At 34.0% G+C, this 27,981-nt stretch overlaps 1 protein-coding gene across 1 annotated transcript in view; it reads left to right on the top strand.

Moving 5' to 3' along the window:
• LOC114333498 (probable G-protein coupled receptor B0563.6) overlaps positions 1-27,981 on the top strand; it is a 258,384-nt gene that overhangs the window by 130,358 nt on the left and 100,045 nt on the right. The window contains exon 2 of the mRNA XM_050657285.1: positions 1,839-2,182. Coding sequence (XP_050513242.1) covers positions 1,900-2,182 — 283 coding nt within the window. The 5' untranslated portion in view covers positions 1,839-1,899. The remainder of the gene's footprint in view (positions 1-1,838; positions 2,183-27,981) is intronic.

The raw sequence follows: 27,981 nt of genomic DNA on the forward strand, positions 1-27,981 counted from the left end.
ATGTGATATACTCTTTAATGATTACACATGCCGCCGACACTTTTTGTTTACATGTCTATACATTATAATAATATCGTTTATATGTAACTTATTGCATGTGGGAAGTCGGCAGTATTGCCATTTTAAAGCCCGCACTTCACTCTCGCAGAAGAAGATCGAGGTTCAACAAGTACGAGAGTGTAGACGGCCACCTTGTGTAACTTTGCTTAACTTCGTTCTACTTCCGAAATCTGTCGGTCTGGTCAAAGGGATCTTTGTCGGTATCGCATGTCGGTATCGCACCGCTCTTTGTCGGTATCGCACTTCGAACGAGTGTGTAGAGGGGGTACTTCGGACTTCGGTCAACTTTGGCGAAGTAACTTCGACGAGAGTGTAGAGCCCGTTTAAGACCCTATCTCTAATCGCCAAGTCTACACAGTGTATCTATTTTTACTAGGATTCCCCAATTCAATAAACAAGACGTGCTTATTCTTAAGTTCATCAAACGAGTTAATTCAGCTCATATTTCTTAAACATATTTTAGTGAGTGTGAGAGTCATTAACGAATATAAACATTAAGAAAATCAAGCAAGAGTTATTGATGAATTGCAAACAATAAATTTTCTCAGAATTCATTATTTTTTTCACAGATAACTTATCCGGTTTTTGACCGGTTATTACTTTAAAAACAAAAAACCGGTTAAAACCGGGACAAACAAACAACCGATAAAACCGGTTATTGCGAAGTAAAAAAACAGGTTGTAGGTTATAACCGGTAGGTTCTTCCCATCCCTAGCCCCTAAGGACGAGCTCCCACGTGTTGTGAAATTCTAGGTATGTTACGTGATGTAAACTCTAGGAATACATTTTTAAACGTTTCATATAAATATGTAAATTTTCTACAACAGTATAACATCTATCCTTTGGACCCGCATAGACCCTTTCACTTAGGGATGGGAAAAACCTCCCGGTTATAACCGAAAACCGGTTTTTTTGCTCTCCAACAATCGGTTTTTTCGGTTGTTTTTTGTCCCAGGTATAACCGGCTTTTTCTTTTTCAGTAATACCCGGTGACCAACCGGATAAGTTACTATCTCTGGAAAAAATAATAAATTAAAAAAAATGGGAAATTTTTCACCCCAAGAGCTCGATGATGAAATTTTAAGCTGACTGAAACCGAAACCCATTTGGCAACACTGATGACTGATTTCTATTTTCGATCCCGGTTGGGTACGATCCCAATGCTGTTTATATGTCGATTGATTATCTTGTTATCGATACATTCTTTTGATAGTATCTATATTTATATCGATTTGAATGGACTGTCACAAACTAAAGTGCAATGTAAATGTAGCAATGTAACCTAATGGGTGTTGGCTATTGATTAAAAAAACCGAAAACCGGTTTTTGGAATAACCGGTTTTTTTGGACGCTTATAACCGCCAGGTTAAACCGTAAGTAAAAAAAACGGTATAACCGAAAACCGGTGTTTTGTCAAAAACCGCCATCCCTACTTTCACACATATATTTTGGTCCATCAAGAATATAAAATTGTGTGACAATGGAATGTTGTGATAATGAACTCTTTAATTGAAAAACGTTTTGTGATGTAGTTCGCAAGATATCTTCTCATATAAATATACCTTTCATAAAGGATTTTTGCTCATTTTTTCTGATTAATGGTAATAGTAAAAGAGTTGATTAGAGGAAATTCTTTTTCCTTGTGGATTTTATTATTTAAATACCCCCTGTATTAAGTCTCACCCGTGTCCTCCCACGCGTCAATTCCCATAATTCAATCTGAAATTGTTTGTCAGTCTAATAATAAACTGAAACCAATCCATTTCTGCTTGTTTCAGGTTGCAATAAATTACAAAAGAGAGGATAATGATTTCTCTGACAGCAGGTTAATCCATCAAGATGTCCCTGCTGTATTCAAGTGAATCGACCGCAGATCAATCCTTGTGCGTAAACAATTCCACAACCGAATGCCTGCCTTGCAAATTGTTCACTAATGTGACCATTTCGTTTTTTGGGGACGTCCCCGATTTGGATGAGGACCCCAGAATCGAAGTTCTAAGGAGATACTCATACGCATTCGCGTTGCCGTCCATATGCTTCCTTGGAATCGTAGGAAATATTTTTAATTTGATAGTATTAACCAGGAGGAATATGCGGGGGCCGGCATACATATACATGAGGGGTAAGTAACCATTTATCACTTGTAATTATTATTAAAAAAGGGGATGTAAGTATAATTATGAAATTTTCACGTTGATCGCCATAATGGTCATATGTTGTGCCTTTTTCCAGGTCAGTTATGGTTACTACACTCACCGGCACAAAATTCCGCCACCCAAAATTATTGATTAAGTTTGACAATTTATTACTTTACTATTTGTGTTCCGATTTTTAAGATTCTTGAACTAATTTGTAGGTATATGTATTGATATCGTTTGGTATTGTTCACGTAACAAAAAAAAATTGTTTGCATTGCATTATACAGGGGTAAATGGAAGCGTTATATTTTCTCCTAACTTTAAAAAAATATGTGGAAAAATAGAAAAGCTGCTTTTATTTCATAGTCCTGTCATATTGTCCCGGAGGCATCACTAAAATTTTGGTTTTTGAATTACCCGAATATCTCTTTTATTGTAAGAGCTGTACCATTTTTTGTAAATAAAAACACTGATTGACTCATAAAATATAGGTTAGATTGATGAGATTAGAATGGCCCGCATGCAGCCCAGATCTCAATCCTATTGAACATTTATGGGATAAACTAAAAAAAGCTATTCGCCGTCGTCCTAGGCCTCCAGAAAATTTTAGTACAGTTATGGGCCTAGTAGAGGAATATTGGTCTATTCCCCAGGTCAGGATAACCCATCTTTATTCGATTCCAAACAGATTGCGAGCAGTCGTTGCTGCAAGAGGTGAACATACCCGCTATTGAATTGTTCTGTTTTGTTGTTAATTTTGTTTTGTTAATTTTATTGCGTTTGGTATTTTTAATTACATAAACCTTCAAAGCAGTGTTTTTATTTACAGCTTTTAAAAAACAAGAGATATTCGGGTAATTCAAAAAACAAAACCTAAGTGATACCTTCAGAATAATACAAAAGAAGTATGAAGCAAAATAAACCCCTCAATTTTTCTACAGAATTTTTTAAAGTTATGAGAAAATACAACGCTTCCATCCACCCCCGTATAATGCCATCTAAGCCAAAAAATTTTATTATTGGAATACTAACAAATGACTTCAATACATATACCTACAAACTGATGCAACGGAGCACAAATAATAAAGTTATAGATGGTCAAACTTAATCCAAAATTTTGGGTGCCGGAATTTTGTGCCGGTGAGTGCATATGCTATAGCAAAACAACGCAATAACTAAACATGATTTTGGTATGCGAGGCTAGCCTGTATTGCACGGTCTAAGAAATAAAATTGTAATTCACGCAACATTTTATACAACAAAAAACGTAGGAACTCACTGTATTCGAGACGTGTTTCGTTTATGGCCATAAGAGTAGATGGCGCTGTTGTAGTTATATCCGCTTGAAATAGAAAGTTCCAAGAACCATTCATTTATATTTCTGCTTATGAATTCTTATCTTCCCGGAATTATGACGAGGTAGGGTATACTGAAACATGTGAAATCCTGTTGATACCCATTCATTTATAGAGGGTTTAACGAATGGTACTCGTACATTATTCATTTGGTTTATAATATGGTTCAAACGCAATGCATTGAGATAGGCGGGATTATTCACGTATTTTCTAGAAAAACCGATTTAGTATAATATATCGCGCTGGTATTAATTTGGTTTAGTTATTATAGACCAGGGCGCATCTGTAAAATATTAGTAGATTTGGATATTGAGAGGTGCCTCATATCTTTTTGCAGAAATTGCTCGAAAATAGCTCACATAATAATATTTGAGTTATCCTCCCACTAATATAGGTCCGAAACATTGTTTAAATAATCAAAATGTCAAAAAATGAAGGAAAAAATCGATTTTTTCTTCGTGTTTTGATTATAACTTTAAAAGTATTCATTTCCTAGAAAAGTTTCACTGACATACAAGTTGCGCAATTAACATTACTACAATAAACGATTGGTTAAAAATTTAAAAAATTCTCAGACTTGTTGCAAACTAGCAATAATGGTGAAAGAACCATAAAAAAATCAAGTATTCACATTTTATATTTTTCAACCATGTATGCTACACTTAGGACTTCATATTTTACCCAGAAAAACTATATGATATTTTAAAACAATACTGTAAATTTCACTAAGATCGGCATAAGATCGGAAAAATTCATTTTTTCAACATGTTGTACGACAAAATAAAGCAGATATCAAGTTGATTTTTTTACATATAGAAATGTACTGTACCTTTCAGTTGCAAGTTGCAAAATTAAAATCGGTTATCTACCACGGCGTCAGGATTTTTTTTAAATAAACATTAATTTTTGGTGCTACGCGCAGGACAGCGGAAACCTTGAATTGAAGAAACTTCTAGAAAGGATGATGATAAATTTGAAAATATTTCCAGAAAGCTTAAAGAAACTTCTGACATGATTCCAAAATATTCAATGAAACTTCTCAAGTAATAACAAATGTATGTGAACAGAACGATGAGAAATTTGAAGAAGTTCCTAGAAAATTCGGTAAGATACAGAAAAATGTAGACAGAGTAGAACCACCACTTAATGCAGTAGTTTTATATCCTGTAGCGAAAGAAGAATCGCCTAAAGACGATACGTCGAATAATATGAGACTAAAATTTCCACCATTTGATGGAAAGTTTTCTTGGTCCATATAACTTAGATAATTTGAAGCTATTGCGACTGCCAATCATAAGACGGGACTTTCTTGTCTGGTTCCTTGACTGCTGCTCTACGAAGTGATGCTGCGGATATATTAAGATCAATTCCTAAGGGTGAAGAAAAATGTTACTAGAACTTGTTCACTCGTCTGGAAGAACGCTATGGAGATGCCCATCTGTAACGATTATACACAGCACTGCGAAGTAAAATTCAACGAGTAAGTGAGAATATTTAAAGTATATGTTTGGCTTATCCGGAGGCATTAGACAGCATTTTGGAAGAAATTGCTGCAGATACGTTCGCAAAAGGTGTTGAAAGAGAGTGAACTACAGAAAGCTTATAGACAGAAAGTTGATCTATCAAGATGTCCCTGCTGTATTCAAGTGAATCAACCGCAGATCAATCCTTGTGCGTAAACAATTTCACAACTGAATGCTTGCCTTGCAAATTGTTCACTAATGTGACCATTTCGTTTTTTGGGGGCGTCCCCCATTTGGATGAGGACCCCAGAATTGAAGTTCTCAGGATATGGTTAAAAAAGGAATGTATGTAAGTACAATTATGAAATTTTCGCGTTGATCTCCATAACGATAATATTTTTTGGCTTTTTTCCATGCCAATTTGGTTTTTTCGTTTAACCCTCGTAAGGCGGTGCGGAGTGCAAATGACTTCGTCTTTCTCACCTATTTTTTAATAATTTTTTTTGTTTTCGTCCATTTTTTTATTCGCATTTAATTCAATTCTAAACGCATTCCACCCATCACACCTTTTAAAACTCTTAGCGTTTAAGTGCTTTTTTTGGAAAAATGACTGTAGGGTACAAATGATGAAAATTTCATATCCTGAATTGGACGTTTCTGATGTCCCATCTGGAGCTAACAGAGCTAAGGGACAAGCTCGGTGTTACTTATGTCAGAGAAAAAAGACCGAAAATCCCGGCTTAACCGTATTGTGTGTAAAAACTTTGTGTTGCTCACTATGTGAAAAATTTCATGTGTTTGTCTTGAAACGATATAGTCCAAGTAATGAAGCTTAAAATAGGACAAAACCTCGCAATTTTTACAGAATGGATCGATTTGCTTGAAAATTTGAGAATAAGTAGTAGATCGTCCAAGGATCAAAATTTATATGAGGCCGAAAGGCGTTTTTACCATGGGGGTGGTTGCCACCCCATCTAGGGGTGGAAATTTTTTATTTTATTTTGACCGCAAAAGTTGGTAAACATATTCATTCTAAGCAAAAAACGTTCTATACACTTTTTTGGATAAAAGTAATGGTTTTCGATTTATTTGCTATCGAAAGTGTTGGTTTAAATCGAAAAAATCATTGTTTTTAATCAGTTTTCTGCTAATAACTCACAAAGTTTTCGTCCTATCAAAACAAGTTTGCTTAACGAAAATGTACCTCTGGAAAATATAAACAAAACCGTTTTTTATAATTTGCTTTAAGGCCAATAGTAATCGAGCTATACTTTATTTTATGTTAGTTCTTCTTCGTAACATGCTAAATATTGTAGTTTCAAAGTCAAAAGAGGGAAAACGGAAAACTATGCGTTTTTCGAGGATAACTTATTCAAGCTAATTTAAGGTATGTACATATTTAAAAATATCTATCTCCAGAAATAAAAAAATAGTCCCTAGCTCAAAAATTAAGTGACTTATAGTAAAAATAATGACCCTTTTTTTTTCAGTGAAACAGTAATCGGAATCTTCCCCCTACTCTCCACCCTAATTAAAATTGGTCATTAGCCTTATTTGGTCTTCTTAATTTATGTATAATTAATAGGTTTTAGAGTTGTTCTGAAGCTATTTTCTTGTGGCATTTTTATAATCAAGTATATTCAAATGGGAAATAAGCCACAATTTTACCTAAAAATGATTTTATTAACGTTTCGACGCCCATTAATTTTTTATTTTGACAACGACACCCGACTTGGGCGTCGAAACGTTAATAAAATCATTTTTAGGGAAAATTGTGGCTTATTTCCCATTTGAATATACTTGATTAGGTTTTAGAGGTTTGACCGGCTTAGAATGATTAGTTTAAAAAAAAAATGAGATAAAAACGAAAAACGAATTTTTGTAGTTTGGTAAAAAATCTTTTTTTTTTCAGAATAGAAAGATTAGCATCAGAGATACGACAAACTATTTCAATATAAAATTGTAGCTTATTTAATTTCCAAGAACCTAGTTTGCAAAAATTTGTCCTACGTCAAAAATTGAGTGAGCAATTGAAAATTAAATCTTGTAATAACATACAAAAACCTCCTTTACCAACCCATTCAAATTCACCTCTTTTTGCGAATGAGTATTTTAAAAGAATTTAATATCAATAGCCTTATAGGTCCTGTAAAAGCCTACAAAATTCCTTTTTAACAAACTTTCTAGGATAAAAAATAAAAAAGTTACGGTTAAAAAATCAATATTATTTTTTGAAAAAAAAAGGAGATATCCAATTTTAAGCATAATATTGTAAGTTAGCTGTGTTCTTAGTCATCGACCTTATTCATTCTTCTTTACTTATGTATTATTAATAGATTCCAGAAGTTTGACTGGCTTAGAATGATTAGTTTTTAAAAAAATGGAGTTAAAAGCGAATAACGAATTTTTGTAGTTTGGTAAAAAATACTCTTTTCTTCACAATAGAAAGATAAGCATCAGAGATACGAAAAAATATTTAGATATAAAATTGTAGCTTATTTAATTCCCAAGAACTTGGATTGCAAAACTTTTTTCTACGGCAAAAATTGAGTGAATAGTAAATGAGTATAATACCGAAAACATTGATTTTTTCGATATAAAACTAACACTTTCGATAGCGAATAAATCGAAAACGATTAATTTGATCAAAAAAATGTATAAAACATTTTTTGCTCAAAATGAATGTTTTTATCAATTTTTGTAGTCAAAAAGTAATAAAAAATTTCCGCCACCGAGATGGGGTGGCAACCACCCCCATGGCAAAAGCGCCTTTCGGCATTATATAGATTTTGATCCTTGGTCTATCCACTACGTATTCTCAAATCTTCAAGAAAATCGATCTATTCTGTAAAAATTCCTTCTTGAATTCTAATTCTTCAAGCTTCGGTTCCTGGACTAATAATAATTTTTTTTTTTTGAAGAAGACATGAGTAAGTACTTTTTTGGAAAATTATGTTTCACAGGATAATAAACAAGTTCTAATTAGGTTTTAAATCAACTTTCCCGACCTTTGCATAAAAAAATGGATATACAGATGGGGTGCAAATGCACCCCACACCGTTGTTTACGTAAGAAGCTAAGCACCGCCTTAGGAGTTTTAAAACACATAAATATGCAATAAAAAACCACGCCATTTGTCATATATTGCTAGATTTCTTAGTATCTGCATTTTTTTACATATAGTATTTTATCTCATGCCTTTTCAAAGTCCACGAACCATGCAAATACATATCTTTCTTTAAGAGTAAACAGCAGCGATCAACAGGTAGCGAAAACGTGTTCCAAGATTGCGGCTGTAATTTTGAATATTTTTTCAAGATATTTGGCACACTTATTCGTAATATAATAAAGAATGGCGGTACAGAGCCCAATTTGAAAAATATATTAATGTGTGGAAATTACTCTGTAATTAAATACAATATTAAAATAACGAGCCTGTACCACCATTAAGAAGAACAAAAAAATACACTTCCTTCAAATAAACTTTTTTATCCGATGCCTAGATTATGTGTAATTTGGGAACAACACAAATTTTTTATTTCAATATTAGTTCCAAAATGACACAAAATCTAGGCATCGGATAAAAAATTTATTTGAACAAAGTGTATTTTTGTGTCCTTCTTAATGGCGGTACAGGCTCGTTTTTTTACTTTGGTATTTAATTACAGAGTAATTTCCACATATTAACCTTCGGATGACCAAGCGGGGGAAATTGTGATCCCAGCGTATGTTTTTCTTTAATAAATTCAAAAGTATTTTTAATTTTTAACTCATAATTTTTTTATTAGACTTTAATATCATTCTAGATATCCTCATATTTTGAAATAAAAAATTCCCTATATTTTACGAATAAAAAATATATTCTGAAGTTGATGTTTAGTAAAATAGCGTCTATTATGTGTAATTACAAGTAGTTTTACGCTAATGACGTCGACTTTGCAAAGTAACAAGACACTTACTTAATATACACACTACACATGACACTAATACTCATGTTGTGACTGATTGAATGACATAAAGCCCATACCAAAAAAAAAAATTAAAAATTAAAAAAAAAACTTTCTTTTTTTGTTAATTGTCATTTTTGACCTGGGGTCATTTCCCCCCCCCCTCCCTTGGTCATCCGTGTAACAAAAAAAGGTTGGTCATCGGAAGGTTAATATATTTTTCAAATTGGGCTCTGTACCGCCATTCTTTATTATATTACGAATACGTGTGCCAAATATCTCGAAAAAATATTCAAAATTACAGCCGCAATCTTGGAACGCGTTTTCGCTACATGTTGACCGCTACTGTTTCCTCTTAATCACGGCACCTTTGTAATAAGATGTTTAGCGGAAAAAGTGCCTCCCTAGATCCCAGAGCATTTCTAAAACCAAATTGGGTATCTTCGAGATCTTCTTCGCAATTGCGTCTAACTCTGTTGTGAAGTATTCTTAAAAAAATTTCAAGAGTCTTGCTCATTAGGCTAATTAATCGATATTCTCAGTATTGCATTGAAGATGGATTTGAGCCATCAAGTGTGGCAAGAGTGGGAATCATTCCAGTGTTATTGTATTAAAAAGTAGTAATAGGATAGTAACGAACCTTAAAATAGGATAATAGTATGGTATAGTTAGACCCAAACCCAGACATCCAAAGTGAAAGTTATCCTCCAACACCAAATTGTTCTATATGGTCCACATAATGTTCAGAAAAAAGTCACACCATTTTGAGCGTCGGGTTTGGGGGGAGAGGGGGGAGAAATCTGCAACTTCGTAGTTTTTTACGTTTTTCGTCAATATTTCTAAAACTAAGCGGTTTAGCATGAACAACCTTTTACACAAAATTGTCCTACATTAAATTTGAAATAAAAAAGGCCCTATGCATAACCCTTCTAAAATGAACGGTTCCAAAGTTACGGAGATAGTATAATTGGTCCAAAGAAAGGCTGTACAATAAATATATTATACACGGCTCACTAAAATAATTAGTTACGCCCCTGTACTACTGATTACTTAAAATTCAAGTAGTATTTATGTAACCTTTCTGGAAACTCCAGGTTATTGTTGAGACTCGCATTTGAACCCCTCGCCGGGGCAGATCGTCAAAAGCTTCCTAACGAGAATCATCTCTAATCTATCGACGCTCCCGCTATTCGTAAAAAGGCCGCATTTTACCGGCTTTTTTTGCTATCGTTTTATACCGCTCAGATAATTCAATCTGCTCAGTATTATCGACGATGATTTATTTAGCGTATTAGTGAGTGCCTTACAAATGAACCAAATGGATTATGGAATTCAATCAGAGCTCTGATGTGACACGTCATCAAGGAATAAAACTGTAAGTACTCTACATGTATGTGAACATAACTTATTAGTCGTGATACTGTATGCATTTTGAACCATATACCTCTCGTAGCAAATATTCTTTGTGCCATTTATGCAGATAATACTTTAAATTACATATGAAAAATCGTTATCTACTCTTAACCAGCTTACCTATGGGAATATACTCTATAACCGTACAATAAGTATAGGTTACTATTGTTAAGGATACTTTACGTATTGCCTAAACATTTCTGTTCCATCGAGCCGTATCATATTAATTATTTATTAATTAAATCCTCAAGGTCCTTCGTATTTGCATATTTTGATAATCTCTATTCTGAGAATAACGGTTTTTCATTTATAGTGTCTTTCTGTTGCATTTGGAAATTTCCAAGCCACGCCGCCCCGGCACAAAAATAAAATATTCCTCTCTTTCTGCACTCAAATTCTCAGTATTTAACCCAGCACGTCTCTACAATAGCTGGTAGGTTGTTAAGCCCGGTCTACACGTGCAATTTCAGAAACTACTTGCTTTGTTCAAATAAAGGAGTCGTTTTGTTTGTATGAAAAAATATTTGCATATATTACATTATTTTATTTTCGTAAATATATTTTTCTGTTTATAGTATACAAAAAGTGTACTCATTTCTTGGCTGATAGTACGGGTGTTATAATTTTAACATTGTTTGTTCAACCTTTTGATTTAATTTAAATTTATAATTTTGAATCCGATTAAGCCTGGTTCACAGGTTACAAAAATTATTAAAAATAATTTTGTTTTCTTGCATAAATTGTAAGTTTTTGCTACATTTAGCTTCGCTTAAGCTCATTTTACACTTCTAGAAAACTATAGAAAATAAATAATTGTTTTTTCCTTCAATTTAATTAATTTAAATACTTGTTAAGGGTGTCTCACACTTGCTGAAAAATACCCATTTTGGAAAATTGCATATATTTTGAAATTTTATAGTTTTGCATTTCATATACTAATCTGCGCTCATACAGGGTGATACTATTAAGCCAATCTCACACTATTAAACGTGTAATATATAATATATTGTACATATTCTCTCATTTTCGCATCGATTTATAGGTTTAGACATTTGCAAATAATCTATCTAATCTCACATTCTCGCAACATGGCTGACCGATCAAAATATAACCGACAGAGGCTCACCGCAAAACTTGATATAACCAAGTTGGCTGATTCGGTTCCCACAACTCTTAATTCTCTAAACAAATATAAAATTCGTGAAATAATTTCACAACTCAAACATTCTTACGGACTTTTCCGCGATGCTCAAAATGTGCTGGAGACGATCCCCGAGGAACCTACCCCCTCTACTGATTCCTCTGTGGTTTTTGATAAATATTTGGATACAATTTCTCTATTGGAAGAAAGGTTAGAGGTCATTGAAAGTTCTAATGTGACTGCTACCCCCTCCCTCCAATTTGACCCTAATTCTTCTCTAACCTCACAGTCTATGGCTAGGCAACGAACAGTAAACCTCCCTCGTATTCAGTTAAAACCATTTAGTGGCTTAGTTACTGAATACAATTCATTCATTGAGACCTTTGATACAATAATAGGATCTGATACTACATTAAGTGATCTGGAAAAACTCATTTACCTCAAAAGTTTTCTAACTTCCGAGCCTTTGACGCTTCTCGAGCATATCCCACTCACAGGTGACAATTACAAAATAGCCCGGGATAACCTGACACAAAGGTACGCCAACTCTAAATCGCTTATCAAAACTCTCATCTCTCAAATTCTTGATGCGCCTCCTATTTCTGGAAACGCAAATCACTCACAATTAAGAAATTTTCATACGGTCATGTCAAATAATTTCAAGGCCCTATTGAACTTGAATAGGCCCCCTTCAGATCTCTTGCATTTACTTCTCATACATATCGCTACTCAGAAACTCGACGCACCTACCATTAGGGCTCTTGAGTTCCAATCCGGTGGTAGCCAAGCTACCCCTGATTTTGTCCATTTTCTAGGGGAAATCGAGACACGCGTTGTTCATCTTGAGAATATTCAATCTCAATCAAAACCAAAATCGACTACTACTTCCAGACACTCTTTACACCTAGCCTCAGACACTTCTACCAGTAACCTTTCGCCTCGCTTAGGTCCTAAGAAATGTTCCTATTGCAACGACTCTCACTCGATCTACTCTTGTCCTCAGTTCAAGCAGTTGAATTCTAAAGAACGTTTTAGTTTTGTCAAACAAAATAAATTTTGTATTAATTGTCTTGGGTCTCACATGCTCGATCAGTGTAAATCCAAATTCTCTTGCATAGTTTGTAAATCTCGTCATCACACGTTGCTCCATTTCGACAAAACGGGTCATAGTAACCCTTCCGCGGCTGTTGGCCAACACAACTCAAATAATCATAATAAAACCGCTATCTCAAATAACTCCCATACACAGGGTAATTCACAACAGGGGCCCTCACATGTTAGAGCTCCTGAAACGGAAGTTAATCTTCAAAATTCGACTCCACATTCAATGGCTCTATCTGCAGCCTCGCTTGATAATCATTTGGTGTTATTAAGCACACTCCAGGTCTATCTTGTCGCTCCTAGCGGCAAGAGGGTCTTCGCAAAGGCACTCTTAGACTCGGCCTCACAGGTTTCATTTATTAGTGCTGACCTCGTAAAGGAACTGTCACTCACCACTAGAGATGGAAAATTACGGATCAATGGAATTAACTCCACCTCATCCTCGTCTCAATCTATTGTAGATACAACAATTTTCGCTGTCGCTAACGACGTTCCTTTTGACATCTCGTGCTCTGTACTCCCAAAGATAACAAATCCGCTTCCTCAAATTTCTATTTCGGCGAGCAAACTAAACATACCCTCAGAGATACCATTAGGTGATCCGATGTTCCATGTAACATCCCCAATTGGTATCCTGCTCGGTGCAGACCTGTATAACGATATCATTCAACCTGAAATAATTCGTTTGGGAAAAGGTCTTCCCGTTCTTCAACGCACTCTACTCGGGTACACGATATCAGGGTCAGTTCCAGACTTTGCTCTTAAGTCGAAAAATACTAAAAAGGCTTTGGAATTTTATTCAAACTCTCTCGTTACTTGTTGTTCTCATAACACTCCTTCCGCCGTAAATGAGCCGGTAGTGTCCAACGAGGAACTATCCGATCATTTACAAAAATTCTGGGAGCTGGAAGAAGCCGCTCCTCAGAACACCGATCTCATTAATGATCACCCCGCTGAAATTAATTTTGTAAAACATGTTAATGTTCTCCCCAATGGACGATATGAGTCCACACTCAATCTCAAACTCCCTATCGAAGATATAGACATGGGAAATTCGTTTCTCTCGGCAAAAAGACGTTTTCTCAGTCTCGAGAAACGTTTTCAACTCAACCCTGATTTATTGGAAAAATATCAGGACATTATATCGGAATATCTCAATAACGGACAAATAATTCAAGTGCCGTTAAAAATGCTAAATGACTCAGGTAAACCTAATTACTTTCTCCCTCACTTTCCCGTTTTCAAATCCAACTCTACTACTTCCACTCGTATAGTTTTCGATCCAAACAATAAATCGTCTACGGGAATCTCCCTCAGTGACGTCATAGACAAAGGTTATGTCGTCCAACATGAACTTTTTGACATTCTCGCTAAGTTTCGTCAGTTTAAATTCGCACTAGTAGGCGACATCAAGGCTATGTTCCTACAAATCGCCATTTGTCCCACTGAAACATTTCTGTTAAATTTTCTCTTTAGGGACAATATTCAGCAGCCTTTACGGTGCTATCAATTTCAAAGATTACCCTTCGGGCTCCCAAGTAGCCCATTTATCGCTCAAAGAGTTATCAAGCACATCGCTGACAACAACAAACATACCCACGAACTTGCTACTAGTGTTCTGCAAGAATCTATCTATATGGATGACCTGATCAGCGGTGCTGACAGTCTTCATGAATTAAGTTGTCTTTTCGAACAATTAACTTCTTTGCTAGAAACCCATGGTTTCCTCCCTCCACAAGTGGAACTGCAGTTCTTCAGAATTTCTGTCTCAACACAATTTAAATCCCGTCTCTGAAGTCAGTCTTAACTTCACGGGATCTGATAAAGTCTTAGGCATATTCTGGGATTCAGAACGCGACCACTTTTCGTTTAAAACTCCTATCTTCAAATTGGCTAATGTTGTTACTAAACGTACTATTCTCTCCTACATTGCTACTTTGTATGACCCGCTAGGATGGTTATCCCCTGTCCTTGTGAACGCTAAGCTCTTGATACAGGAAATATGGTCCCAGAAATTGGACTGGGATCAACCCATTGACTCACCCATCATTATGAAAAATTGGCAAAACCTCTTATCGACATTCAAAACTATAGAAGAGGTCAAGGTACCTCGATGCTTACTTTTACAAAAGAAAGTTGTTGATGTTCAATTAATTATTTTCACCGACGCATCGGAAAAATATACAGCACTTGTGTGTATCTCAAAGCGACATACTCAGACTTTTCTGTATCGTCGCGGCTTATCGCTTCTAAAAACAAAATTTCTCCGCTAAAAAATAAACTCACCATCCCCAAATTGGAACTTTGTGGAATAGTGTTGGGAGTCACTCTGGCTCATAGACTTTTTCACATCTTCAAGAAAAATTTGAGTATATCTTCATCTCATCTCTTTGCTGACTCTACAATTGCCTTGTCTTGGATACTTTCTAAAAAACACATTTGGAACATTTTTGTACAAAACAGAATTCAAAAGGTCAATTCCTTGTTGGAAACTTTTCCTTGTGATTTCCATTTCGTCAGAAGTCACGAAAACATCGCTGACCCCGCTTCCAGAGGGATAAATGTCTTTGATAATCCCCAGACCACCGAAGACTGGTTATGCGGACCTAGCTTTATTAGAGACAATCCCATCGATTTTTCTCTTCATCAAATTCCTCATTTTCAGGATGATCTTCCTGAATTAAGGAAGTTAGTTGTCTCAAACATAGCAACAAATCACGAACTCAACGACACCTTTGAAAATCTATTCGCTAAATCTTCTTCTTTTCGTAAAATTCAAAGAATTGTCGCTTATCTTTTTAGATTCATCAGTAATATTAAAAAGAAAATAAATAACTCTCCACGAGATACGGATATATTGACGCCACCCGAAATGGAGATCGCTGATCACGCGATCATCAGGTATATCCAAAGTATCTACTTTAAAAAAGAGATTCTTGAATTGAAAAATGCTAAACTCGTGACCAATAAAGCCATTCGTAACTCAACCCCTTCCTACAACATAATGATGGGCTGATTCGTGTGGGAGGACGTCTCCGACACGCCCCCATATCGTATAATCAAAAACACCCCATTCTACTTCCTTCTAAATGTCGAGTTGTAGAACTAATCTTGACTCAAGCTCATCATAAGTTATTACATTCAGGCGCGCAAACAGTACTTTCGTATGTCAAAATGAAGTACTGGCCAATTGACGGATTAAGACAGATTAAACGCTTAATTCGTAAGTGTGTAAACTGTTTCCGATTCATGACACCCAATTCTGTTCAACAGATGGCAGATATGCATCCCGATCGTGTACTCCCCACTAGACCCTTCCAAGTCGTCTCAGTGGACTATGGGGGGTTCTTCTTAATTAAGTCCTCACATTTGAGGAAGGCACCGCTTTACAAAGCATACGTAGCCTATTTCATTTGCATGAGCACTAAATGTGTTCATATCGAACTCGTCACAGGATTAAGCGCAGAAGCCTATATTCTTACTCTGAAAAGGTTTATTGCCAGAAGATCCACGCCCAGTATTATTTGGAGCGACAATGCCACAAATTTCCATGGGGCAAAAATGAAATGCGCGAATTCTATGATTTTTTCTTAAATCAAAATAATTCGGAACAGATTAAGGAATTCTGTACTCAAAACTCCATAACTTTCAAGATGGGTGTTCCCCGCAACCCCCATCAATTCGGCCTCCATGAGGTAGGAATAAAGAGTGTGAAGTATCACCTCTATCGAATTATAGGAAATTCCCACTTCACCTTTGAAGTGTTTAACACAGTATTATGCCAAATCGAGGCTATTCTAAATTCGAGACCCATCACTAGGATGTCGTCTGACGCCAATGACTTCGCTTTCCTATCTCCAGCTCACTTCTTAGTTCAAAGAAGTTTAACCGCGCCCCCTGAACCAAGTGTTTCAGAGATACCTGAAAATAGGTTGAATCTTTTTCAGCGTATTAGTAAAATTCAACAGCAATTTTGGAAATTGTGGAAAAAAGACTATCTTTGCCTCCTGCAGCAAAGAAATAAATGGACCGACCCTACTGACCCTGTCAAGATCGGGGATTTGGTTCTGTTGAAGGAGGATGGTACTCCTCCACTCTTATGGCCAACTGCCAGGGTAATAGATGTATTGCCTGGTAAGGATGGTCTAGTTCGTACTGTCAAGATTCACACTACTCACGGTGATTTTCTTCGTGGTATTACGAAAATCGCTGTGATTCCCCTGGAAGATTAAAATCTATCCCTAGGGGGAAAAAACTTATCGTTTTCCTCCATTTTATCGTTGTTACCCCTTGTGTATATAAACTCTAATTTCTTCAAACATTTCTTATCGTTGTGCACATCTTTGCCAATCCCCTCTCTTCGAGGTGATATAGGCCATCTCTCTCGCCTGTCGCCCCCGGCAATATGTACAATAAATATATTATACACGGCTCACTAAAATAATTAGTTACGCCCCTGTACTACTGATTACTTAAAATTCAAGTAGTATTTATGTAACCTTTCTGGAAACTCCAGGTTATTGTTGAGACTCGCATTTGAACCCCTCGCCGGGGCAGATCGTCAAAAGCTTCCTAACGAGAATCATCTCTAATCTATCGACGCTCCCGCTATTCGTAAAAAGGCCGCATTTTACCGGCTTTTTTTGCTATCGTTTTATACCGCTCAGATAATTCAATCTGCTCAGTATTATCGACGATGATTTATTTAGCGTATTAGTGAGTGCCTTACAAATGAACCAAATGGATTATGGAATTCAATCAGAGCTCTGATGTGACACGTCATCAAGGAATAAAACTGTAAGTACTCTACATGTATGTGAACATAACTTATTAGTCGTGATACTGTATGCATTTTGAACCATATACCTCTCGTAGCAAATATTCTTTGTGCCATTTATGCAGATAATACTTTAAATTACATATGAAAAATCGTTATCTACTCTTAACCAGCTTACCTATGGGAATATACTCTATAACCGTACAATAAGTATAGGTTACTATTGTTAAGGATACTTTACGTATTGCCTAAACAAAGGCCTAACCCAGACATCCAAAGTAAAAGTTTTCCTTCAACACCAAATTGTTCTATATGGTCCACATATTGTTCAGTAAAAAGTTACACCATTTTGAGCGTCCGGTTTGGGGGGGAGATGGGGAGAAGTCGGTAAATTAGTAGTTTTTTTACGTTTTTCGTCAATATTTCTAAAACTATACTTTAGCGTAAGGAATATTCTATAGAAAAATGTTCTACATAAAATTTAAAACAAAAAAGGTTCCATACATAATTGTTATAAAATCAACGGTTCCAGAGTTACGGAGGGTGTTAAGTGGAGGTTTTCGATACTTTTTATATTTACCGATTTCTCCCCCCTCTCCCCCCCAAACCCGACGCTCAGAATGGTGTGACTTTTTTCTGAACATTATGTGGACTATATAGAACAATTTGGTGTTGGAGGATAACTTTCACTTTGGATGTCTGGGTTTTTGGTATAGTTATATCATAAATATTGCCCAAAAAATATAAAAAGTATCGAAAACCTCGACTTTTCACCTTCCGTAACTCTGGAGCCGTTGATTTTATAACAATTATGTATAGAACATTTTTTGTTTTAAATTTCATGCAGAACATTCTGTATGTAACATTGTTTACGCTAAAGCATAGTTTTAGAAATATTGACGAAAAACTTAAAAAAACTACTAATTTACCGGCTTCTCTCCCATCTCCATCCCAAACTGGACTTTCAAAATGGTGTAACTTTTTACTGAACAATATGTGGACCATATAGAACATTTTGGTATTGAAGGAAAACTTTTACTTTGGATGTTTGGGTTAGGCCTTTTTTTGGACCAGTTATACTATACTACCTCCGTAACTTTGGAACCATTCATTTTAGAAAGATTATGCATAGAACCTTTTTTATTTCAAATTTAATGTAGAACAATTTTGTATAGAAGGTTGTTCATGCTAAACCGCATAGTTTTAGAAATATTGGCGAAAAACTTAAAAAACTACGAATTTACCGATTTGTCCCCCCTCTCCCCCCCAAACCCGACGCTCAAAATGGTGTGACTTTTTTCTGGACATTGTGTGGACCATTTAGAACAATTTGGTGTTGAAGGATAACTTTCACTTTGGATGTCTGGGTTATGCCATCTTTTGGATCGAACATACTATATAAAGCCTCGAAATTTTTACAGGATCGATCGATTTGCTTGAAACTTTAAAAATAAGTAGTGGATAGTCCAAGGATCAAAATCTATATGATGCCTAAAGGCGCTTTTACCATGGAGGTGGTTGCCACCCCATCTCGACGGTGGAAATTTTTTATTATATCTGACCGCAAAAGTTGGTAAAATATTCATTCTAACTAAAAAACATTCTATACATTTTTTTGATAAAATTAATAGTTTTCGATTTAGTCGCTATCGAAAGTGTTAGTTTTATATCGAAAAAATCAATGTTTTTATTAAGTTTTCTGCTAATAACTCCAAAAGTTTTCGTTTTGTCACAACAACTTTACTCAACAAAAATGTACCTTTTGAAAAATAAACAAAACGTTTGTTTTATTTTCTTTAAAACCAACAGTAATCGAGCTATACTTTATTATTAGCTCTTCTTCGTCAAATGCTAAATATTAAATTTTTCTAAGATAAAAAATAAAAATGTTATGGTTAAAAAATCAATATATTTTTTGAAAAAAAGAGGAGAAATCCAATTGGAAGCATAATAATGTAAGTTACCGGTGTTTTTAGTATATAAATACACCGGTATTTTAGGCGTCAACGCCCTTCCGGTCGGGATCTATGGGAGAGTATCACCGAGCCGCAAGACCTTATCCCTTGCCGTGCTGCTCCCTCATAGGCCGATCAGATGCCGGCATATTCCAGTCTAAGCGCCAGATTCATATTTAGAATTTTATACTGACGCGTTAGCCTTTTTGTTTTTCCGATGGCCTAGCTTGGGCTTGAACTCACATACCTCACGGCGAAGTGAAGTGCGAGTCAGGCGATAGTCGCACTGAGCTATCCGATCGACGATCGGTGTTTTTAGTCATTGGCCTCCTTCATTCTTTTTATTTATGTATTATTAAAGATTCTAGAAGTTTGACTGGCTTAGAATGATTAGTTTTAAAAAAACTGGAGTTAAAAGCGAATAACGAATTTTTGTAGTTTGGTAAAAAATGGCATTTTTTCACAATAGAAACATTAGCATCAGAGACACGAAAAAATGTTTAAATATGAAATTGTAGGTTATCTAATTCCCAAGAATTAGGTTTGAAAAAATTTTTTCTACGACAAAAGTTGCGTCAATCGTAAATGAGCATATCCAAAAACATTGACTTTTTCGATATAAAACTAACACTTTCAATAGCGAATAAATCGAAAACTATTAATTTTATCAAAAAAATGTACAAAATATTATTTGCTTAGAATGAATGTTTTTATCAACTTTTGCGGTCAAAATATAATAAAAAATTTCCACCCCCGAGATGGGATGGCTACCATCCCCATCGCCAAAAGCGCCTTTCCGCATCCTATAGATTTTAATCCTTGGCCTATCCAATACCTATTCTCAAATTTTCAAACAAATCGATTCATTCTGTAAAAATTGCGAGGAGAAATGCTTCGGTTCCTGGACTATACTACTATTTTGTTATTTTCATCTATTATTAGCTTTAGCAACTTATTTGGTGTGTCATTTGGACCACAAGCTTTCCTAATTTTAGCATTGTATAAAAGTCGCATCTGAAAAATACCAAAACCTCTTTCGGTAAACAAATTCCTCTCATTATCTATAACAGATCACTGGCTGTTATTAATTTTTTAAAACAATAGTAAATACACATTATTTTTAGCTTGTCGTAAAAGTGAAATGTAGAGGGTCCATTAATTTCTGTAATAATAATAATAATAAACACATCCAGAAATGTATGTGAAGTCCAAGAGCGATGTGTTTATTGTGGTTTGGAAATACTGAACCTGAGCGAAACTGATTTATTAACTTAATTAATCTTTGGTATTGGGCTACTGAAATTACAGAGTGAGCATCCGAGAAAACAAATAATTTTCTTTGATATAACATTAAAAGTAAATTTTACTTCATTTCAATTCCTTATGATTTTTTAAAATGCAACTTGGGTCTCAGTCCCTAATTTTTTTAATATATTATTTTTACATGGGATTAGGCCACAATTATTGGTTTAATGAATTTCCATTTTTAAATAACTATTTATTGTTCGACGTATGTATGTAATATTCACTACGGAAATCGTGCTCAAAAAGATTATTTTAAAAATTCTGTGAAGATGTATAACCTAGGTTTACTAGATTGTCTTTTCAAAATTGACATATTTGACCTAGATCTTAAAGACTATAGTATATACGTCATTGAAAACAATTTGAGGGTGATGTTATTACCCTAGGGGATATCAAATTCTGACTATTTTGGTGTGTTATTTTGTGTTAATCTGTTTAGGTGATTGTATCCTAGAATGTGTGATTATGCTTAGTTATATCATGATCTAGTTATTCCCAATTTTTGTGCACCATCTCGCTCACGAACGTCACAAAAACTCTTATAATTACATTCACCCCTGCCCACCACTCCTTTGTCCCCCACGCTGCGTTCCGACCCAGGAGATTTTTCTTAGTTACGTCGTGATCTACTTATTGTCAAATTGTAATGCACTATCTCTATCATAAGCGGCACAAAAACCCCTTATAATTTTTATATTCACCCCTGCCCGCCACCCCTTTGTCCCCCACGCAGCGTCCCATCCTGGAGATTTTGCTTAGTTACGTCACGATCAACTTATTCCCAAATTTTTGTGCACTATTTTGATCATGAGCGTCACTAAAAAAAAATAAAAATCGCGACTTTGACCCCTTATAGCTATCCTCGTTCCCCACTCTGGTTTTCGGCCGTAGGGGAAAGTCATGTACACAACTAATTCAACATATCCTCATATAGTTTTTCCATATTACTTATCACCAGCAAAATCCGCTCCCAGCCCTTGGACTATTATAAAAACATTCCTTTCCAATAACGAGAAGACTGATTTGACACAACGGAGTTAGTAACTGACAAAAAACTGTATCACTAGTAGTTAAGCTCCTAAAACATTTGAAGGGTCAGAGGGAAAAACGATGAGTGTCAATTTTTGGTAATTTTGCGATTTTTGTGTCATCTGTTCGCTTAGAAAGAGTACTATCAACCTGTGAATCACCAAGGGGAAATAAAGATGATAATCGTCTCAAAACCACGTCACAACATTGGGCGCAAAGGGGAAAACAATGTAACTTTGTTTCTCATTTTACCGAAAATTCTGCAGATAGACATTAATTGTTCCTCCCCCTGACCCTTCATTTATATAAATATGTATATTAAGCTAGTTATTGGATTAGAATAAAAAAAAATTGGGAAATATTAAACAGGGAAATATTAAACAGAATATTTAGGTGATAAAAAATTGAGCGTCATCTACTTTTAGAAGAAAAAAATTGTAGAAAAAACAGAAAGTTAAATTAACCTTTACAAAAATTAAATGGTTACCATCTGAAAAAATCAAATTAGTTTAGTGTTTTCCTGTAATATTACATTTACATATTTTCATTTCCTTATGATATTTTAAAACACGACTTGGGTCTCTGTCCCTACTTTTTTTTGTTTCATGTTTTCATGCATTTCCTAATTATTTATGTGCAACTGATAAGGCTCTTAGTAAATATTTGTTTACTGAATTGAATCGGAAAATTTTAACGCTATTTTTAATACACTGGCGCCTAATACAATTTTAACTGACTATTTTAGATCGATGTCTTTGTTTTTCTGATTGAAAACTGTTGTTTCTTAATACATTTTACTTCGGGTTCATTGTATTATTCTGTTTGAGGCGATAAATGGAATTTAGATCTAAGAATATCATTTTCTTTTATATAAGAATAATAGCAGCAGTATAGTAATAAGTTATTTTGCGGAAGTGTGTTCGTTTAAGTAATTCGTTTAATAAAAGGTATAAATAAATAAACATAATATACGTCTCTATAATTTTTTTTTGTTTCATAGTCTGTTCAAATTGCATTATGCGCCAGTGTATTAAAAATAGCGTTAAAATTTTCCAATTCAATTCAGTAAACAAATATTTTCAAACAAGAGCCTAATCAGTTGAACTCTTTTTTTGTTTCATGTTTTCATGCATTTCATAATTATTTATGTTCAACTACTGATTACGCTATTAGAAAATATTTGTTTACTGAATTGAATCAAAAAACTTTAACGCTATTTTTAATACACTGGCGCCTAATCCAATTTGAACTGACTATTTTAGATCGATTTCTTTGTTTTTCTGATTGAAAACTTGTTTTTTATACAAATAATACTATCGGGTTCATTGTAATATTCTGTTTCAGAGGCTATATATGGGATTTAGATCTAAGAAAATTATTTTATCGCCAACTGTCACTGAAGTCATTCATTATTGTACTCACTTGTCCTCATTTGGCGCAAGTAATGTAACACTTTATTGTACTGAGATTGAATGTAAGTGATCGATGACAGTAATTGAATGGCCAGTATTTGAGTGAACTTAAAATTTATTTACTTTAATTATTAAAAATATTTTACACAATTGGCGATATTATCAATTAAATTTATGTTAAAAAGGAGTTCTGTAGTATTTTGTAATTATATTCATATAAAATGAATGAAAGCTTTACCGATTTAGTAATTATTCAATATTGATAACTATCGATTAAAAATCGAAAGCGGCCATCTTGCAAAAGTTACCTGTCATCATTGTCATGAAATTATTATGACGTCTAAAATTTAAAAAAATGCTTAAATTGTAAATTGTAAGCAAGTGTTAAAACCAATATCAAATTGGCGATAAAATTTTGTATGCACCACGTCAGTAAAGACTCATTATCGAACTCGTCTGTTATTCTCCTCGCTCACTATGCTCGCTCTGCTTATAATATCAGACTCGTTCCATAATGAGTAAGTTTACTGACTTGGTACATACATAACTATTATTTTATTAAGAATGATTGTAGCAGTATAGTAATATTAAGTATGTTATTTTGCAGAAAAATAAAAAAAAAGTTAAAAACCCAAATCGTCTCCGACAAGGATGGAAATACGGAAACGAACTCGGCAAAGAAAACGGACACTGAAATTCGGAACATGGAACATTCAGGGAATCTCAACAAAGCAAACGGAAGTGCTCAGTGAACTAAAACACTAAAAAATTGACCTCGCGGTACTAACAGAAACCAAGAAAAAGAGCCAAGGAGCGGAAAATATAGGCAGTTACGATCACTTCTATAGCGGAGTCCCTAAGGAACAAAGAGCATGTAAAGGTGTATCTATTGTAGTACACAAGAAATTTCGTAAACGGATCACATCGTGGGAAGCGGTAAACGAGCGAATAATAAAACTTAACATGAACATATATGGGCACAGACTAACAATCATAGGAGTATTATATGCGGTAAACGATGATTATCCAGTACACATTAAAGACCAGTTTTTCATAGATCTAAGTCACGCTATAGAGCAGATGGGAAATACAAGGAATCATTATACTAGGGGACCTAAACGGACGAGTGGGAAATAGACAAAATCATAAAGTAGTTGGAAGATATGGTGAAGATACGACAAACGATAACGGAATAAGAATTATAGACCTATGCGAACAAATGGAATTGGAAATACTAAATGGTTGGTACCAACACAAAGACGTACACAAGTTCACCTGGACACAAAACACACGCGGACTAAAATCAATTATAGACTACGCGATAATGAAACAAAAATCTCACATAATAGTTCCAGATGTCAGGGCATATCGAGGATTACCTTGTGGTAGCGATCACAGTTTCCTTGGTATAAAACTTATCTTTCCGTACAAATATGAAAAACAAACAGACGAAGTGAAGCAATATGAAGCAAATTACACAAATAAGATACAACCTAAATAGTTTAGAACAAGGGAGTGTGAAAATTTTATACAAAAGAAGGCTCGACCAAAAACTAAAAGATCTACAACACGCATCTATAGAAGGACAATATACCTATTTGAAAGGATATATACACTCGGCCGCAGAAGAAGCCTTAGGACAGATAGAGAAGAACACAAAAAATAAACCATATTGGTGGGACAAAGAAGTCGAATCAGAAATAGAAGGAAAGCGAAGAAAATATCAGAAATACATGAGTACAAGAGATGCAAAAAATAAAAAAAAGATTTAAAAATTCAACACATTCGTCAAAGAAAAGCGTAGCGCGTCTACCTCGAATAAACGGTTTTCGCCCCACGCTTTTTTATAACGAATGTGTTGGATATTTTCATTTTTTTTTATTTTTTGGTTTTTAGTTGATTTTTTTATATTTTTAATTTTAGTCACTCGGAACTAAATAAAAGCTTTTCCTAAAAATTTTTTTTTCCATTTTTTTTAATTTTTTACTTTTTAGTCTTACACGTTTCAAACATATAATATATCGCCATGTATAAAACATATTATGATGTACAAACATGAAAAGTAGTCGGAATCGGCAAAAAATTTTAAACTCTATTATTTATGTATGAAGCATAACGTAACAATTAACGCAGAAAGTGAAATTATGTATAGTTCATATAATTAGCTACAATCTGTAAAAGTTTCAAGTTCCTTCATTGTAAAAAGCAAGAGAATTAAAGCCTTTTCCGTTAAAATCGTTTGTTTATTTAAACAATTATTAAACACAAAAAAATTTTTATTGACTATTCGTGTATTCTTCCCGCGAATGCATATGTCTGTACATTTTGAGTCATTTTCATTGAAGAAAAGGCAGTCAAATTAACGTCCAAAGATTTTACCCAAACGATTGAACTAAAGAAAAGCATTTAATAAATACGCCATAATGAATTCTAATGTTAATTGTAACACAAAACGTTTTTACCGGCGGTTTTTCTAAGACTACGATAAAAACACGAATTTTTTGAATTCGAGTTTTGGTTGAAGTTTTGTTTCGTATCGTATTAAAATTTTACACGAATAAGCGCCGATTTTTATGTAAACAAATATAGGAGCGTTCAAAATTTGAAACTTTATTGTTTATTTATGAAGCATAACGTAAACAATTAACGTAAAAAGTGAAATTCTGAATAGTTCATATCATTCGCTACAATCCGTAAAAGATTTAACTTTCTACATTGTAAAAAAAACAAGAAAACTTAAGCATTTTCCATTAAAATGGTTTTTTTTTTCATTTAAACAATTAAAAAACATAAAAAATAGTTTATTTTCTATTCGTGTATTGTTCCCGCGAATGCATAATATGCATAATATACATATTATGACTGCAAATTTTCATTCATTTTCATTTAAGAAAAGGCAGTCGAATTAACATCTAAAAATTTGACGCAAATTATTGAACTAAAGAAAAGCGTTTAAAAAGAATGTGTGCCTACTTTGAACGCACGTTAGAAGTTTTACTTCTATAAAAATTGTGTCAAAAATCTTAGTCTGGGCTGATTATCGGAGAATAGGCCATTTTTGGGAAAAGTTATTTACCAGCAATTTTATTGCTGGAATCGAATTATAAGATCCTATATATTAATAATATAGGTATGCAAAGTCCTCAGATAGTGTGCTACTTTTTTTATAAACAAAATGGCGCCCGAAAATCGTGTTTTTTCAATTATTGCTCTAGAACTCCGAAGATTTTAACTTTACAAAAAAAACACTCAAATAAAAATTCACCGTGATTAAATTCTGCATAGAAACGTGTTTTTCCCGATCTGCTCCGACGAAAATTTTCCTCGGAAAATGCGGGTTTTCCCAACAAAATCTTTAATTTTCAAATAAAGTTTTAGATAAGTAATTATTTACCAATAATTAAATAATTTGGTGACTTAAAAGCCTTCTTGGTTTAGATTATAGTTCCAGAAGCTGGTGAAAATTAAACAAATATTTTAGCAACAATTCAATTGTTAATTAATAATTTACGGTCGCAATAATAACCAAAATAATTATGATACACTGATCAAACTTTAAAATCTTATAAAGATGAGATGCTTATTTAACATTTTGTCGACAAAATATAAATTTTTTATTTTTTTTGCATAATCTTTAAATGCTTAAAAAAAATAGTTATAAACAAATTAACGTTTCTCAGAAAGTATTTATTATATTATAATTTTAAAAAATAGCTAAAATGCGCATTTCAAATATCTTGAAAATGAATGCTTTAAAACTTCTTTGCAACCATTTGCCAAAAAATTATGAAACAGCAAAATAAACATACGATTACTACGGTGTTAATAACTTTTTTTAATTCTTTCAAAGCGTAGAAGTGGGTTTAAAGTACAAGCTAATTATTTATAAAACAATATTGATTAGCAGCTTAATGGTTATATTTTAATTAAAGATTATAAATATATTTTTTTGTAATTTACACACGCGAAAGTAGAAATAATACAGTACCGTAGCTACCCGCCCACATACACAACTCGCGCGAGTTTAAGCGTGTCAGTCGCTTAGAGTGAACATTTTATCTCCGGCTCTGTATCAAGCCTACTTTCGCGCTAAAAATTACAAAAAAAGGTATTTTTAATCTTTGATTAAAATATAACCATTGCACTGATTTTTGACATTATTTGTGAGTAATTAGATTGTACCAGAGACTCACTTTTAAGCTTTGAAACAATTAAAACAAATTATAAACAATGGAGATATCGTATATTTATTTTGCTGTTTCATAACTTTTTTGCAAATGGTTGGAAAATTTTTTTAAAGCATTCATTTTCAAGACCTATGAAATACGCATTTTAAGTATTTTTTAAAATTAGAATATAATAAAAAATTTCTAAGAAATGTTAATTTGTTTATAACAATGTTTTTAAACATTTTAAAGATTATGCAAAAAAATGAAAAATTTATACTTTGTCGACAAAATATTAAATAGGCATCACACCTTTATAATCTTTCTAAGTTTGATCAATGTCTCATGATTATTTTGGTTGTTATTGCGACTGTAAATTGTTAATTAACAACTGAATTGTTGCTAAAATATTCGCTTCATTTTAACCGGCTTCTGAATTTATAATCTATACCAAGAAAGCTTTTATTTCACCAAGCTATATAATTATTGATTAATAATTACGGGCCCAAAAAATTTATTTGAAAATTCGAGATTTTGTTGGGAAAACCCACGTTTTTCGAGGAAAATTTTCATCGGATCAAATCGGGAAAAACATGCTTCTATGTAGAATTAAATTGGGGTGAATTTTTATTTGAGTATTTTTGGTGTAAAGTTAAAATCTTCGGAGTTATAGAGCAATAATTGAAAAAAATACGATTTGTTGGCGCCATTGTGTTTTT

This window comes from Diabrotica virgifera, chromosome 7, assembly GCF_917563875.1.
Source record: "Diabrotica virgifera virgifera chromosome 7, PGI_DIABVI_V3a".
Taxonomy (NCBI): domain Eukaryota; kingdom Metazoa; phylum Arthropoda; class Insecta; order Coleoptera; family Chrysomelidae; genus Diabrotica; species Diabrotica virgifera.